Below are 19,126 nucleotides of genomic sequence, written 5' to 3'. Positions count from 1 at the left end.
TCCCAGCAACCTCCAGTAAGTCTAGCTGTGCACTCTCACCTCCACACACACACACACACACACACCAACGTCCAGTGAGTCTAGCATACCCTCCAACATTTTACAAATAAAAATCGGTACAAATTAGGCCACGCCCCTTTTCCTATACTTTCAATGGAAGTTTGGTGAGCCAAAAATCAGTACAGACCATAAAAAAAAGGTACAGTACCTATTAAAAAGGTACAGTTGGAGGGTATGGTCTAGCTGTGCACTCTCACCTCCACACAACAGTCTCTTTCTCCCAGCAACCTCCAGTGAGTCTAGCTGTGCACTAACCTCCACACACAGTCTCTTTCTCCCAGCAACCTCCAGTGAGTCTAGCTGGGCACTCTCACCTCCACACAACAGTCTCTTTCTCGCAGCAGTCTCCAGTGAGTCTAGCTGGGCACTCTCACCTCCACACAACAGTCTCTTTCTCTCAGCAACCTCCAGTGAGTCTAGCTGTGCACTCTCACCTCCACACAACAGTCTCTTTCTCGCAGCAACCTCCAGTGAGTCTAGCTGTGCACTCTCACCTCCACACAACACAGTCTCTTTCTCCCAGCACCCTCCAGTGAGTCTAGCTGGGCACTCTCACCTCCACACAACACAGTCTCTTTCTCCCAGCAACCTCCAGTAAGTCTAGCTGTGCACGCTCACCTCCACACAAGTCTCTTTCTCGCAGCAACCTCCAGTAAGTCTAGCTGTGCACTCTCACCTCCACACACACACAGTCTCTTTCTCCCAGCAGCTTCCGCCCTCCCACAATTCCCCCTTGCTGGCTCTTTCCAGCTCCTCCTTTCTGATTGGTGGATCGTGTTGTCAGTCTTTCCAGAGGGGAAAGAACACTCCCTTGCTGTCTGCTTCTGGCAGAGTCCTGTGTGTGACTGCTGCAGACTGAGGGCTTCAACTTAAGAACACAGAACTTGGGCCATAGGGTTAACGCTTTCCTTTTTAACATGAAGGCAAGTCCTAGACATCCCTCACATGCTGTACGTAACATTAGGAGACTGCAGGGACATGCTGAGTGCAGCTGTATCAGGACAGACAGCATCTCCCTGAGTTCCTCACTGTGACTCAGTCTCCCCGAGGTCATCACTGCCCGTGTCACCCCGAGGCCCTCACTGCGACTCAGTCTCCATGAGGTCATCACTGCCCCCCGTCTCCCTGAGGCCCTCACTGTGACTCAATCTCCCTGGGGTCCTCAATGTGACCCAGTCTCCTTGAGGTCCTCACTGTCCGTCTCCTCATTGTCTTCACTGCGATTCAATCTCCGAGGTCTTTGCTGCCCCCGTCTCCCCAAAGTACTCCCTGCGACTTAATTACCCTGAGGTCCTCACTGCGGCTCAATCTCCATGAGGTCCTCACTGCCTCGCCCCCATCTCCCTGAGGTCCTCACTGCGGCTCAATCTCCATGAGGTCCTCACTGTCCCGCCCCCATCTCCCTGAGGTCCTCACTGCGGCTCAATCTCCATGAGGTCCTCACTGCTCCGCCCCCATCTCCCTGAGGTACTCACTGCCCCATCTCCCCAAAGTACTCACTGCGACTCAATCACCCTGAAGTTCTCACTGTGACTCAATCTCCCTGAGTTCCTCACTGCCCCCGTCTCCCCGAGGTTCTCACTGCAACTCAATCTCCCCGAGGTCCTCACTTTGATCCAATCCCCCGAGGTCCTCACTGCCCCCATCTCCTCGAGGTCCTCACTGCCCCCATCTCCCCGAGGTCCTCACTGCTCCTGTCTCCCAGAGGTCCTCGCTGTGATTCAATCTCCCAGAGGCCCTCACTGTGACCCAATCTCCCTGAGGTCCTCACTGCCCCATCTCCCTGAGGTCCTCACTGCCCCATCTCCCTGAGGTCCTCACTGCCCTTGTCTCCCTGAGGCCCTCACTGCCCTTGTCTCCCTGAGGCCCTCACTGTGACCCACTCTCCCTGAGGTCCTCAGTGACCCCGTCTCCCCAAGGTCCTCACTGCAACTCAAACTCCCTGAGGTCCTCACTGCCCCCATCCTCAGATGGTGGCTCTTACACTGTTTATTAGAGGAACCTGTAATCCGCTGCTATATGCTATTGATATATTCTAGGGCGTATAAATGAAACCAGTGACATGTATACACCGACCAGCGTTATGAGCACGCCTACTGGTGGCGCATCTTCTCACTTTGACTTTTAAATAAACGATCAGATGAAACCAGCGCTCGCAGACGTGGAGGCTGAACAGAGCAGGAACCCAGATTAGCCATCTCTGGCAGTTAGCAATATTTTATTTCCCATAAAACAGGGCTGGTATTACAGAACACTGTAGCAGCTGCTTTATATTTTTATCATTATTTATTGCACTTTTGTTGTTTTATTGTAAAACATAAATCTTTTCCCCAACATGCCACTCCCGTGAGAGTGTCCCTGTAGTGCCCTGTAACAAACCAGTGCAATGGAGGCAGGCGGCTCCAGCTGTGATGTGCAATCACACAGTCCCATTCAGCTATGACATGCAATCACACAGTCCCATCCAGCTGTGACGTTCAATCACAGTGCCATCCAGCTATGACGTGCAATCACACAGTCCCATTCAGCTATGACGTGCAATCACACAGTCCCATCCAGCTGTGGTGTGCAATCACACAGTCCCATCCAGCTGTGGTGTGCAATCACACAGTCCCATCCAGCTGTGGTGTGCAATCACACAGACCCATCCAGCTGTGGAGTGCAATCACACAGTCCCAACCAGCTGTGGTGTGCAATCACACAGACCCATCCAGCTGTGGTGTGCAATCACACAGTCCCAACCAGCTATGGTGTGCAATCACACAGTCCCATCCCGCTGTGATGTTCAATCACACAGTCCCATCCAGCTGTGGTGTGCAATCACACAGTCCCATCCAGCTGTAGTGTGCAATCACACATTCCCATCCAGCTGTGATGTGCAATCACACAGTCCCATCCAGCTGTGATGTGCAATCAGACAGTCCCAACCAGCTATGATGTGCAATCACACAGTCCCATCCAGCTGTGGTGTGCAATCACACAGTCCCATCCAGCTGTGATGTTCAATCACACATTCCCATCCCGCTGTGATGTTCAATCACACATTCCCATCCCGCTGTGATGTTCAATCACACATTCCCATCCCGCTGTAATGTTCAATCACACATTCCCATCCAGCTGTGATGTGCAATCAGACAGTCCCAACCAGCTATGATGTGCAATCACACAGTCCCATCCAGCTATGATGTACAATCACACAGTCCCATCCCGCTGTGATGTGCAATCACACAGTCCTATCTAGCTGTAATGTACAATCGCAGTCCCATCCAGCTGTGGTGTGCAATCACACAGTCCCATCAAACAAAGTGTGTGGGTAACACCAGAGAGAGGAGTTTGTGGCCCCCAAGCTGTGGGAGTGGTGATCCAGGAACAAAAGTGGAGCGTTGCAAGTGACCCGTTACACTGCGCGAGTATCCGTAGTACACAGAGGTCTAGCTACGTCCTCGTGGCGTCCATCATACATGCACTGTAGTCCTGCCTCCTGACCACACAGACAGGCTGTGATTATCCCGATCACACATAATCTGTGACGTTCCCTGTTACTGTTGTTCTGTCCACGTGTCCTCCGTGGCCCATGTGGCCCTGCTGAGGAGTGGGTTATTAATGCACACGGTAGTCCTGAATGAGGTAATACTGACCACGCCAGCTGTTCTCCTGTGCTGGAGATGAAGGCAGTTTGTGACACTAATTGTCCAGCTCCGGCCACAACAGTCCCACGGACTAACAAATGCCGACACGGTCATGTGGCTCCTGTGTCAGCTGGTGCAGATGCTGTTTATAGAGACTGATCCGGGGTCCACCAGCCCGAGCTCCTCCTGCTCATTGACACACAGCTGGTAGCCACAGCCTTTCCGCCTGGACAGTGGTGCCACTCTCCCATCAGGCTTGGAACGTGGCGGGAGCAAGAAGCCGACACTGCCGGCGATCAGCATGTGCCAAATGCTATGAATGTAGAAGTAGTTTTCCTCCGTTTCCACGAAGGCGTACAGCGCCACGGCTGAGCTGGCGATAAGCGTCCCAGGGCACAGGTAGAAGAGCCACCGCTTCCATGTCGGGGGGTAACAGTGGCGCCTGCGTATGGTCCGGAACGTCTGTCAACAAAAGTAATATGCGTGTTACATACATAGTGACAGTGGTGGCCGACTGATACCCACACACAGGTATATATGTGTAACACAGGTGTATATGTGCCTGATGTATGCGTGTTACATACATAGTGACAGTGGTGGCCCCCTGATACCCACACACAGGTATATATGTGTAACACAGGTGTATATGTGCCTGATGTATGCGTGTTACATACATAGTGACAGTGGTGGCCCCCTGATACACACACACAGGTATATATGTGTAACACAGGTGTATATGTGCCTGATGTATGTGTGTTACATACATAGTGACAGTGGTGGCCGACTGATACCCACACCCAGGTATATATGTGTAACACAGGTGTATATGTGCTTGATGTATGCGTGTTACATACATAGTGACAGTGGTGGCCCCCTGATACCCACACACAGGTATATATGTGTAACACAGGTGTATATGTGCCTGATGTATGCGTGTTACATACATAGTGACAGTGGTGGCCCCCTGATACCCACACACAGGTATATATGTGTAATACAGGTGTATATGTGCCTGATGTATGCGTGTTACATACATAGTGACAGTGGTGGCCGACTGATACCCACACCCAGGTATATATGTGTAACACAGGTGTATATGTGCCTGATGTATGTGTGTTACATACATAGTGACAGTGGTGGCCCCCTGATACCCACACACAGGTATATATGTGTAACACAGGTGTATATGTGCCTGATGTATGCGTGTTACATACATAGTGACAGTGGTGGCCCCCTGATACCCACACACAGGTATATATGTGTAACACAGGTGTATATGTGCCTGATGTATGCGTGTTACATACATAGTGACAGTGGTGGCCCCCTGATACACACACACAGGTATATATGTGTAACACAGGTGTATATGTGCCTGATGTATGCGTGTTACATACATAGTGACAGTGGTGGCCCCCTGATACCCACACACAGGTATATATGTGTAACACAGGTGTATATGTGCCTGATGTATGCGTGTTACATACATAGTGACAGTGGTGGCCCCCTGATACCCACACACAGGTATATATGTGTAACACAGGTGTATATGTGCCTGATGTATGCGTGTTACATACATAGTGACAGTGGTGGCCCCCTGATACACACACACAGGTATATATGTGTAACACAGGTGTATATGTGCCTGATGTATGTGTGTTACATACATAGTGACAGTGGTGGCCGACTGATACCCACACCCAGGTATATATGTGTAACACAGGTGTATATGTGCTTGATGTATGCGTGTTACATACATAGTGACAGTGGTGGCCCCCTGATACCCACACACAGGTATATATGTGTAACACAGGTGTATATGTGCCTGATGTATGCGTGTTACATACATAGTGACAGTGGTGGCCCCCTGATACCCACACACAGGTATATATGTGTAACACAGGTGTATATGTGCCTGATGTATGCGTGTTACATACATAGTGACAGTGGTGGCCCCCTGATACCCACACACAGGTATATATGTGTAACACAGGTGTATATGTGCCTGATGTATGTGTGTTACATACATAGTGACAGTGGTGGCCCCCTGATACCCACACACAGGTATATATGTGTAACACAGGTGTATATGTGCCTGATGTATGCGTGTTACATACATAGTGACAGTGGTGGCCCCCTGATACCCACACACAGGTATATATATGTGTAACACAGGTGTATATGTGCCTGATGTATGCGTGTTACATACATAGTGACAGTGGTGGCCCCCTGATACCCACACACAGGTATATATGTGTAACACAGGTGTATATGTGCTTGATGTATGCGTGTTACATACATAGTGACAGTGGTGGCCGACTGATACCCACACACAGGTATATATGTGTAACACAGGTGTATATGTGCCTGATGTATGTGTGTTACATACATAGTGACAGTGGTGGCCCCCTGATACCCACACCCAGGTATATATGTGTAACACAGGTGTATATGTGCCTGATGTATGCGTGTTACATACATAGTGACAGTGGTGGCCCCCTGATACCCACACACAGGTATATATGTGTAACACAAGTGTATATGTGCCTGATGTATGTGTGTTACATACATAGTGACAGTGGTGGCCCCCTGATACCCACACACAGGTATATATGTGCAACACAGGTGTATATGTGCCTGATGTATGTGTGTTACATACATAGTGACAGTGGTGGCCCCCTGATACCCACACACAGGTATATATGTGTAACACAGGTGTATATGTGCCTGATGTATGCGTGTTACATACATAGTGACAGTGGTGGCCCCCTGATACCCACACACAGGTATATATGTGTAACACAGGTGTATATGTGCCTGATGTATGTGTGTTACATACATAGTGACAGTGGTGGCCCCCTGATACCCACACACAGGTATATATGTGTAACACAGGTGTATATGTGCCTGATGTATGCGTGTTACATACACAGTGACAGTGGTGGCCCCCTGATACCCACACACAGGTATATATGTGTAACACAGGTGTATATGTGCCTGATGTATGCGTGTTACATACATAGTGACAGTGGTGGCCCCCTGATACACACACACAGGTATATATGTGTAACACAGGTGTATATGTGCCTGATGTATGCGTGTTACATACATAGTGACAGTGGTGGCCCCCTGATACCCACACACAGGTATATAGGTGTAACACAGGTGTATATGTGCCTGATGTATGCGTGTTACATACACAGTGACAGTGGTGGCCCCCTGATACCCACACACAGGTATATATGTGTAACACAGGTGTATATGTGCCTGATGTATGCGTGTTACATACATAGTGACAGTGGTGGCCCCCTGATACCCACACACAGGTATATATGTGTAACACAGGTGTATATGTGCCTGATGTATGCGTGTTACATACATAGTGACAGTGGTGGCCCCCTGATACCCACACACAGGTATATATATGTGTAACACAGGTGTATATGTGCCTGATGTATGTGTGTTACATACATAGTGACAGTGGTGGCCCCCTGATACACACACACAGGTATATATGTGTAACACAGGTGTATATGTGCCTGATGTATGCGTGTTACATACATAGTGACAGTGGTGGCCCCCTGATACCCACACACAGGTATATATGTGTAACACAGGTGTATATGTGCTTGATGTATGCGTGTTACATACATAGTGACAGTGGTGGCCCCGATACCCACACACAGGTATATATGTGTAACACAGGTGTATATGTGCCTGATGTATGCCTGTTACATACATAGTGACAGCGGTGGCCCCGATACCCACACACAGGTATATATGTGTAACACAGGTGTATATGTGCCTGATGTATGCGTGTTACATACATAGTGACAGTGGTGGCCCCCTGATACCCACACACAGGTATATATGTGTAACACAGGTGTATATGTGCCTGATGTATGCGTGTTACATACATAGTGACAGTGGTGGCCCCCTGATACCCACACACAGGTATATATGTGTAACACAGGTGTATATGTGCCTGATGTATGCGTGTTACATACATAGTGACAGTGGTGGCCCCCTGATACCCACACACAGGTATATATGTGTAACACAGGTGTATATGTGCCTGATGTATGTGTGTTACATACATAGTGACAGTGGTGGCCCCCTGATACCCACACACAGGTATATATGTGTAACACAGGTGTATATGTGCCTGATGTATGTGTGTTACATACATAGTGATAGTGGTGGCCCCCTGATACCCACACACAGGTATATATGTGCAACACAGGTGTATATGTGCCTGATGTATGTGTGTTACATACATAGTGACAGTGGTGGCCCCCTGATACCCACACACAGGTATATATGTGTAACACAGGTGTATATGTGCCTGATGTATGCGTGTTACATACATAGTGACAGTGGTGGCCCCCTGATACCCACACACAGGTATATATGTGTAACACAGGTGTATATGTGCCTGATGTATGTGTGTTACATACATAGTGACAGTGGTGGCCCCCTGATACCCACACACAGGTATATATGTGTAACACAGGTGTATATGTGCCTGATGTATGTGTGTTACATACATAGTGACAGTGGTGGCCCCCTGCTACCCACACACAGGTATATATGTGTAACACAGGTGTATATGTGCCTGATGTATGTGTGTTACATACATAGTGACAGTGGTGGCCCCCTGATACCCACACACAGGTATATATATGTGTAACACAGGTGTATATGTGCCTTATGTATGTGTGTTACATACATAGTGACAGTGGTGGCCCCCTGATACACACACACAGGTATATATGTGTAACACAGGTGTATATGTGCCTGATGTATGCGTGTTACATACATAGTGACAGTGGTGGCCCCCTGATACCCACACACAGGTATATATGTGTAACACAGGTGTATATGTGTTTGATGTATGCGTGTTACATACATAGTGACAGTGGTGGCCCCGATACCCACACACAGGTATATATGTGTAACACAGGTGTATATGTGCCTGATGTATGCATGTTACATACATAGTGACAGCGGTGGCCCCGATACCCACACACAGGTATATATGTGTAACACAGGTGTATATGTGCCTGATGTATGCGTGTTACATACATAGTGACAGTGGTGGCCCCCTGATACCCACACACAGGTATATATGTGTAACACAGGTGTATATGTGCCTGATGTATGCGTGTTACATACATAGTGACAGTGGTGGCCCCCTGATACCCACACACAGGTATATATGTGTAACACAGGTGTATATGTGCCTGATGTATGCGTGTTACATACATAGTGACAGTGGTGGCCCCCTGATACCCACACACAGGTATATATGTGTAACACAGGTGTATATGTGCCTGATGTATGCGTGTTACATACATAGTGACAGTGGTGGCCCCCTGATACCCACACACAGGTATATATGTGTAACACAGGTGTATATGTGCCTGATGTATGCGTGTTACATACATAGTGACAGCGGTGGCCCCGATACCCACACACAGGTATATATGTGTAACACAGGTGTATATGTGCCTGATGTATGCGTGTTACATACATAGTGACAGCGGTGGCCCCCTGATACCCACACACAGGTATATATGTGTAACACAGGTGTATATGTGCCTGATGTATGCGTGTTACATACATAGTGACAGTGGTGGCCCCCTGATACCCACACACAGGTATATATGTGTAACACAGGTGTATATGTGCCTGATGTATGCGTGTTACATACATAGTGACAGTGATGGCCCCCTGATACCCACACACAGGTATATATGTGTAACACAGGTGTATATGTGCCTGATGTATGTGTGTTACATACATAGTGACAGTGGTGGCCCCCTGATACCCACACACAGGTATATATGTGTAACACAGGTGTATATGTGCTTGATGTACGCGTGTTACATACATATTGACAGTGGTGGCCCCCTGATACCCACACACAGGTATATATGTGTAACACAGGTGTATATGTGCCTGATGTATGTGTGTTACATACATAGTGACAGTGGTGGCCCCCTGATACCCACACACAGGTATATATGTGTAACACAGGTGTATATGTGCCTGATGTATGCGTGTTACATACATAGTGACAGTGGTGGCCCCCTGATACCCACACACAGGTATATATGTGTAACACAGGTGTATATGTGCCTGATGTATGCGTGTTACATACATAGTGACAGTGGTGGCCCCCTGATACCCACACACAGGTATATATATATGTAACACAGGTGTATATGTGCTTGATGTATGCGTGTTACATATACAGTGACAGTGGTGGCCCCCTGATACCCACACACAGGTATATATGTGTAACACAGGTGTATATGTGCCTGATGTATGTGTGTTACATACATAGTGACAGTGGTGGCCCCCTGATACACACACACAGGTATATATGTGTAACACAGGTGTATATGTGCCTGATGTATGTGTGTTACATACATAGTGACAGTGGTGGCCCCCTGATACCCACACACAGGTATATATGTGTAACACAGGTGTATATGTGCCTGATGTATGCGTGTTACATACATAGTGACAGTGGTGGCCCCCTGATACCCACACACAGGTATATATGTGTAACACAGGTGTATATGTGCCTGATGTATGCGTGTTACATACATAGTGACAGTGGTGGCCCCCTGACACCCACACACAGGTATATATATGTGTAACACAGGTGTATATGTGCTTGATGTATGCGTGTTACATATACAGTGACAGTGGTGGCCCCCTGATACCCACACACAGGTATATATGTGTAACACAGGTGTATATGTGCCTGATGTATGCGTGTTACATACATAGTGACAGTGGTGGCCCCCTGATACCCACACACAGGTATATATGTGTAACACAGGTGTATATGTGCCTGATGTATGCGTGTTACATACATAGTGACAGTGGTGGTCCCCTGATACCCACACACAGGTATATATGTGTAACACAGGTGTATATGTGCCTGATGTATGCATGTTACATACATAGTGACAGTGGTGGCCCCCTGATACCCACACACAGGTATATATATGTGTAACACAGGTGTATATGTGCCTGATGTATGTGTGTTACATACATAGTGACAGTGGTGGCCCCCTGATACACACACACAGGTATATATGTGTAACACAGGTGTATATGTGCCTGATGTATGCGTGTTACATACATAGTGACAGTGGTGGCCCCCTGATACCCACACACAGGTATATATGTGTAACACAGGTGTATATGTGCTTGATGTATGCGTGTTACATACATAGTGACAGTGGTGGCCCCGATACCCACACACAGGTATATATGTGTAACACAGGTGTATATGTGCCTGATGTATGCCTGTTACATACATAGTGACAGCGGTGGCCCCGATACCCACACACAGGTATATATGTGTAACACAGGTGTATATGTGCCTGATGTATGCGTGTTACATACATAGTGACAGTGGTGGCCCCCTGATACCCACACACAGGTATATATGTGTAAAACAGGTGTATATGTGCCTGATGTATGCGTGTTACATACATAGTGACAGTGGTGGCCCCCTGATACCCACACACAGGTATATATGTGTAACACAGGTGTATATGTGCCTGATGTATGCGTGTTACATACATAGTGACAGTGGTGGCCCCCTGATACCCACACACAGGTATATATGTGTAATACAGGTGTATATGTGCCTGATGTATGCGTGTTACATACATAGTGACAGTGGTGGCCCCCTGATACCCACACACAGGTATATATGTGTAACACAGGTGTATATGTGCCTGATGTATGTGTGTTACATACATAGTGACAGTGGTGGCCCCGATACCCACACACAGGTATATATGTGTAACACAGGTGTATATGTGCCTGATGTATGTGTGTTACATACATAGTGACAGTGGTGGCCCCCTGATACCCACACACAGGTATATATGTGCAACACAGGTGTATATGTGCCTGATGTATGTGTGTTACATACATAGTGACAGTGGTGGCCCCCTGATACCCACACACAGGTATATATGTGTAACACAGGTGTATATGTGCCTGATGTATGCGTGTTACATACATAGTGACAGTGGTGGCCCCCTGATACCCACACACAGGTATATATGTGTAACACAGGTGTATATGTGCCTGATGTATGTGTGTTACATACATAGTGACAGTGGTGGCCCCTGATACCCACACACAGGTATATATGTGTAACACAGGTGTATATGTGCCTGATGTATGTGTGTTACATACATAGTGACAGTGGTGGCCCCCTGCTACCCACACACAGGTATATATGTGTAACACAGGTGTATATGTGCCTGATGTATGTGTGTTACATACATAGTGACAGTGGTGGCCCCCTGATACCCACACACAGGTATATATATGTGTAACACAGGTGTATATGTGCCTTATGTATGTGTGTTACATACATAGTGACAGTGGTGGCCCCCTGATACACACACACAGGTATATATGTGTAACACAGGTGTATATGTGCCTGATGTATGCGTGTTACATACATAGTGACAGTGGTGGCCCCCTGATACCCACACACAGGTATATATGTGTAACACAGGTGTATATGTGTTTGATGTATGCGTGTTACATACATAGTGACAGTGGTGGCCCCGATACCCACACACAGGTATATATGTGTAACACAGGTGTATATGTGCTTGATGTATGCCTGTTACATACATAGTGACAGTGATGGCCCCCTGATACCCACACACAGGTATATATGTGTAACACAGGTGTATATGTGCCTGATGTATGTGTGTTACATACATAGTGACAGTGGTGGCCCCCTGATACCCACACACAGGTATATATGTGTAACACAGGTGTATATGTGCTTGATGTACGCGTGTTACATACATAGTGACAGTGGTGGCCCCCTGATACCCACACACAGGTATATATGTGTAACACAGGTGTATATGTGCCTGATGTATGCGTGTTACATACATAGTGACAGTGGTGGCCCCCTGATACCCACACACAGGTATATATGTGTAACACAGGTGTATATGTGCCTGATGTATGCGTGTTACATACATAGTGACAGTGGTGGCCCCCTGATACCCACACACAGTTATATATATGTGTAACACAGGTGTATATGTGCTTGATGTATGCGTGTTACATATACAGTGACAGTGGTGGCCCCGATACCCACACACAGGTATATATGTGTAACACAGGTGTATATGTGCCTGATGTATGTGTGTTACATACATAGTGACAGTGGTGGCCCCCTGATACCCACACACAGGTATATATGTGTAACACAGGTGTATATGTGCCTGATGTATGCGTGTTACATACATAGTGACAGTGGTGGCCCCCTGATACCCACACACAGGTATATATGTGTAACACAGGTGTATATGTGCCTGATGTATGCGTGTTACATACATAGTGACATTGGTGGCCCCCTGACACCCACACACAGGTATATATATGTGTAACACAGGTGTATATGTGCTTGATGTATGCGTGTTACATATACAGTGACAGTGGTGGCCCCCTGATACCCACACACAGGTATATATGTGTAACACAGGTGTATATGTGCCTGATGTATGCGTGTTACATACATAGTGACAGTGGTGGCCCCCTGATACCCACACACAGGTATATATGTGTAACACAGGTGTATATGTGCCTGATGTATGTGTGTTACATACATAGTGACAGTGGTGGCCCCCTGATACCCACACACAGGTATATATGTGTAATACAGGTGTATATGTGCCTGATGTATGTGTGTTACATACATAGTGACAGTGGTGGCCCCCTGATACCCACACACAGGTATATATGTGTAACACAGGTGTATATGTGCCTGATGTATGTGTGTTACATACATAGTGACAGTGGTGGCCCCCTGATACCCACACACAGGTATATATGTGTAATACAGGTGTATATGTGCCTGATGTATGTGTGTTACATACATAGTGACAGTGGTGGCCCCCTGATACCCACACACAGGTATATATGTGTAACACAGGTGTATATGTGCCTGATGTATGTGTGTTACATACATAGTGACAGTGGTGGCCCCCTGATACCCACACACAGGTATATATGTGTAACACAGGTGTATATGTGCCTGATGTATGCGTGTTACATACATAGTGACAGTGGTGGCCCCCTGATACCCACACACAGGTATATATATGTGTAACACAGGTGTATATGTGCCTTATGTATGTGTGTTACATACATAGTGACAGTGGTGGCCCCCTGATACCCACACACAGGTATATATGTGTAATACAGGTGTATATGTGCCTGATGTATGCGTGTTACATACATAGTGACAGTGGTGGCCCCCGATACCCACACACAGGTATATATGTGTAACACAGGTGTATATGTGCCTGATGTATGTGTGTTACATACATAGTGACAGTGGTGGCCCCCTGATACCCACACACAGGTATATATGTGTAACACAGGTGTATATGTGCCTGATGTATGCGTATTACATACATAGTGACAGTGGTGGCCCCCTGATACCCACACACAGGTATATATGTGTAACACAGGTGTATATGTGCCTGATGTATGCGTGTTACATACATAGTGACAGTGGTGGCCCCCTGATACCCACACACAGGTATATATGTGTAACACAGGTGTATATGTGCCTGATGTATGCGTGTTACATACATAGTGACAGTGGTGGCCCCCTGATACCCACACAGGTGTATATGTGCCTGATGTATGTGTGTTACATACATAGTGACAGCGGTGGCCCCCTGATACCCACACACAGGTATATATGTGTAATACAGGTGTATATGTGCTTGATGTATGTGTGTTACATACATAGTGACAGTGGTGGCCCCGATACCCACACACAGGTATATATGTGTAACACAGGTGTATATGTGCCTGATGTATGTGTGTTACATACATAGTGACAGTGGTGGCCCCCTGATACCCACACACAGGTATATATGTGTAACACAGGTGTATATGTGCCTGATGTATGTGTGTTACATACATAGTGACAGTGGTGGCCCCCTGATACCCACACACAGGTATATATGTGCAACACAGGTGTATATGTGCCTGATGTATGTGTGTTACATACATAGTGACAGTGGTGGCCCCCTGATACCCACACACAGGTATATATGTGTAACACAGGTGTATATGTGCCTGATGTATGCGTGTTACATACATAGTGACAGTGGTGGCCCCCTGATACCCACACACAGGTATATATGTGTAACACAGGTGTATATGTGCCTGATGTATGTGTGTTACATACATAGTGACAGTGGTGGCCCCTGATACCCACACACAGGTATATATGTGTAACACAGGTGTATATGTGCCTGATGTATGTGTGTTACATACATAGTGACAGTGGTGGCCCCCTGCTACCCACACACAGGTATATATGTGTAACACAGGTGTATATGTGCCTGATGTATGTGTGTTACATACATAGTGACAGTGGTGGCCCCCTGATACCCACACACAGGTATATATATGTGTAACACAGGTGTATATGTGCCTTATGTATGTGTGTTACATACATAGTGACAGTGGTGGCCCCCTGATACACACACACAGGTATATATGTGTAACACAGGTGTATATGTGCCTGATGTATGCGTGTTACATACATAGTGACAGTGGTGGCCCCCTGATACCCACACACAGGTATATATGTGTAACACAGGTGTATATGTGTTTGATGTATGCGTGTTACATACATAGTGACAGTGGTGGCCCCGATACCCACACACAGGTATATATGTGTAACACAGGTGTATATGTGCTTGATGTATGCCTGTTACATACATAGTGACAGTGATGGCCCCCTGATACCCACACACAGGTATATATGTGTAACACAGGTGTATATGTGCCTGATGTATGTGTGTTACATACATAGCGACAGTGGTGGCCCCCTGATACCCACACACAGGTATATATGTGTAACACAGGTGTATATGTGCTTGATGTACGCGTGTTACATACATAGTGACAGTGGTGGCCCCCTGATACCCACACACAGGTATATATGTGTAACACAGGTGTATATGTGCCTGATGTATGCGTGTTACATACATAGTGACAGTGGTGGCCCCCTGATACCCACACACAGGTATATATGTGTAACACAGGTGTATATGTGCCTGATGTATGCGTGTTACATACATAGTGACAGTGGTGGCCCCCTGATACCCACACACAGTTATATATATGTGTAACACAGGTGTATATGTGCTTGATGTATGCGTGTTACATATACAGTGACAGTGGTGGCCCCCTGATACCCACACACAGGTATATATGTGTAACACAGGTGTATATGTGCCTGATGTATGTGTGTTACATACATAGTGACAGTGGTGGCCCCCTGATACCCACACACAGGTATATATGTGTAACACAGGTGTATATGTGCCTGATGTATGCGTGTTACATACATAGTGACAGTGGTGGCCCCCTGATACCCACACACAGGTATATATGTGTAACACAGGTGTATATGTGCCTGATGTATGCGTGTTACATACATAGTGACAGTGGTGGCCCCCTGATACCCACACACAGGTATATATGTGTAACACAGGTGTATATGTGCCTGATGTATGTGTGTTACATACATAGTGACAGTGGTGGCCCCCTGATACCCACACACAGGTATATATGTGTAATACAGGTGTATATGTGCCTGATGTATGTGTGTTACATACATAGTGACAGTGGTGGCCCCCTGATACCCACACACAGGTATATATGTGTAACACAGGTGTATATGTGCCTGATGTATGTGTGTTACATACATAGTGACAGTGGTGGCCCCCTGATACCCACACACAGGTATATATGTGTAATACAGGTGTATATGTGCCTGATGTATGTGTGTTACATACATAGTGACAGTGGTGGCCCCCTGATACCCACACACAGGTATATATGTGTAACACAGGTGTATATGTGCCTGATGTATGTGTGTTACATACATAGTGACAGTGGTGGCCCCCTGATACCCACACACAGGTATATATGTGTAACACAGGTGTATATGTGCCTGATGTATGCGTGTTACATACATAGTGACAGTGGTGGCCCCCTGATACCCACACACAGGTATATATATGTGTAACACAGGTGTATATGTGCCTTATGTATGTGTGTTACATACATAGTGACAGTGGTGGCCCCCTGATACCCACACACAGGTATATATGTGTAATACAGGTGTATATGTGCCTGATGTATGCGTGTTACATACATAGTGACAGTGGTGGCCCCTGATACCCACACACAGGTATATATGTGTAACACAGGTGTATATGTGCCTGATGTATGTGTGTTACATACATAGTGACAGTGGTGGCCCCCTGATACCCACACACAGGTATATATGTGTAACACAGGTGTATATGTGCCTGATGTATGCGTATTACATACATAGTGACAGTGGTGGCCCCCTGATACCCACACACAGGTATATATGTGTAACACAGGTGTATATGTGCCTGATGTATGCGTGTTACATACATAGTGACAGTGGTGGCCCCCTGATACCCACACACAGGTATATATGTGTAACACAGGTGTATATGTGCCTGATGTATGCGTGTTACATACATAGTGACAGTGGTGGCCCCCTGATACCCACACAGGTGTATATGTGCCTGATGTATGTGTGTTACATACATAGTGACAGCGGTGGCCCCCTGATACCCACACACAGGTATATATGTGTAATACAGGTGTATATGTGCTTGATGTATGTGTGTTACATACATAGTGACAGTGGTGGCCCCGATACCCACACACAGGTATATATGTGTAACACAGGTGTATATGTGCCTGATGTATGTGTGTTACATACATAGTGACAGTGGTGGCCCCCTGATACCCACACACAGGTATATATGTGTAACACAGGTGTATATGTGCCTGATGTATGTGTGTTACATACACAGTGACAGTGGTGGCCCCGATACCCACACTCAGGTATATATGTGTAACACAGGTGTATATGTGCCTGATGTATGTGTGTTACATACATAGTGACAGTGGTGGCCCCCTGATACCCACACACAGGTATATATGTGTAACACAGGTGTATATGTGCCTGATGTATGTGTGTTACATACATAGTGACAGTGGTGGCCCCCTGATACCCACACACAGGTATATATGTGTAACACAGGTGTATATGTGCCTGATGTATGCGTGTTACATACACAGTGACAGCGGTGGCCCCCTGATACCCACACACAGGTATATATGTGTAACACAGGTGTATATGTGCTTGATGTATGTGTGTTACATACATAGTGACACTGGTGGCCCCGATACCCACACACAGGTATATATGTGTAACACAGGTGTATATGTGCCTGATGTATGTGTTTTACATACATAGTGACAGTGGTGGCCCCGATACCCATACACAGGTATATATGTGTAATACAGGTATATATGTGCCTGATATACGTGTGTTACATACATAGTGACAGTGGTGGCCCCGATACCCATACACAGGTATATATGTGTAATACAGGTGTATATGTGCCTAATGTAATGTAAGCTATGTGTGGAAGGGCGTGCAGCGAAGGACGCCTGTCCCCTCACAGGTACCTATGACGGGGGTCTGCCTGTATACCTGACATTGTCTCCCGGCCACGTGTGTGCTGCTCAGTGTGAGGTTCCTGTGTGACAATGACACAGAGCGGGTAATGAGAGACCTTACCCAAGCTATAGCCATTATGCCCACAGCGAACAGACTGGGTCCCAGGAGGTTCCAGAGCCCATGACGGTCCAGCTGGAGAGCCATCGACAGTAACATCACCCCCAGCAGGTAGAGGACCTGTTCCGTAACAGAGAAGAAGGTCAGAATGGTTCTAGATCGCCCCCTGATGGTGCCACAATAATAGCAATACTGATACTTATACAGGAGACCTCAAGGCGCTATACACCTTCAGGGAAACACAGGAGGCGGCCATTAATAGCGACAGCGGAAGGGAGGAGCAATGCATGGAGACATAGTACAGGAACAGAGTATAGAATGCGCCCCCTGCTGGTACAGTCACATAATAAAGGAACAGAGTATAGAATGCGCCCCCTGCTGATACAGTCACATAATACAGGAACAGAGGTTAGAATGCGCCCCCTGCTGGTACAGTCACATAATACAGGAACAGAGGATAGAATGCGCCCTCTGCTGGTACAGTCACATAATACAGGAACAGAGGATAGAATGCGCCCCCTGCTGGTACAGTCACATAATACAGGAACAGAGTATAGAATGCGCCCCCTGCTGGTACAGTCACATAATACAGGAACAGAGGATAGAATGCGCCCCCTGCTGGTACAGTCACATAATACAGGAACAGAGGATAGAATGCGCCCCCTGCTGGTACAGTCACATAATGCAGGAACAGAGGATAGAATGCGCCCCCTGC

The 19,126-nt window shown here is 46.8% G+C and overlaps 1 protein-coding gene across 1 annotated transcript in view; it reads right to left on the bottom strand.

The window, feature by feature from the left end:
- Positions 1-1,798: 1,798 nt before the first annotated feature.
- Positions 1,799-19,126, bottom strand: part of TMEM8B (transmembrane protein 8B) — a 66,475-nt gene continuing 49,147 nt past the window's right edge. Inside the window, exons 9-10 of the mRNA XM_063950675.1 lie at positions 18,415-18,531; positions 1,799-4,151 (exon numbers count right to left, since the gene is read on the bottom strand). Coding sequence (XP_063806745.1) covers positions 3,816-4,151; positions 18,415-18,531 — 453 coding nt within the window. The 3' untranslated portion in view covers positions 1,799-3,815. The remainder of the gene's footprint in view (positions 4,152-18,414; positions 18,532-19,126) is intronic.

The sequence above is a fragment of the Pseudophryne corroboree genome, unplaced genomic scaffold (genome assembly GCF_028390025.1).
Source record: "Pseudophryne corroboree isolate aPseCor3 unplaced genomic scaffold, aPseCor3.hap2 scaffold_1161, whole genome shotgun sequence".
NCBI classification, from domain to species: Eukaryota; Metazoa; Chordata; class Amphibia; order Anura; family Myobatrachidae; genus Pseudophryne; species Pseudophryne corroboree.
This window is presented reverse-complemented; position numbering and strand designations above follow the sequence as displayed.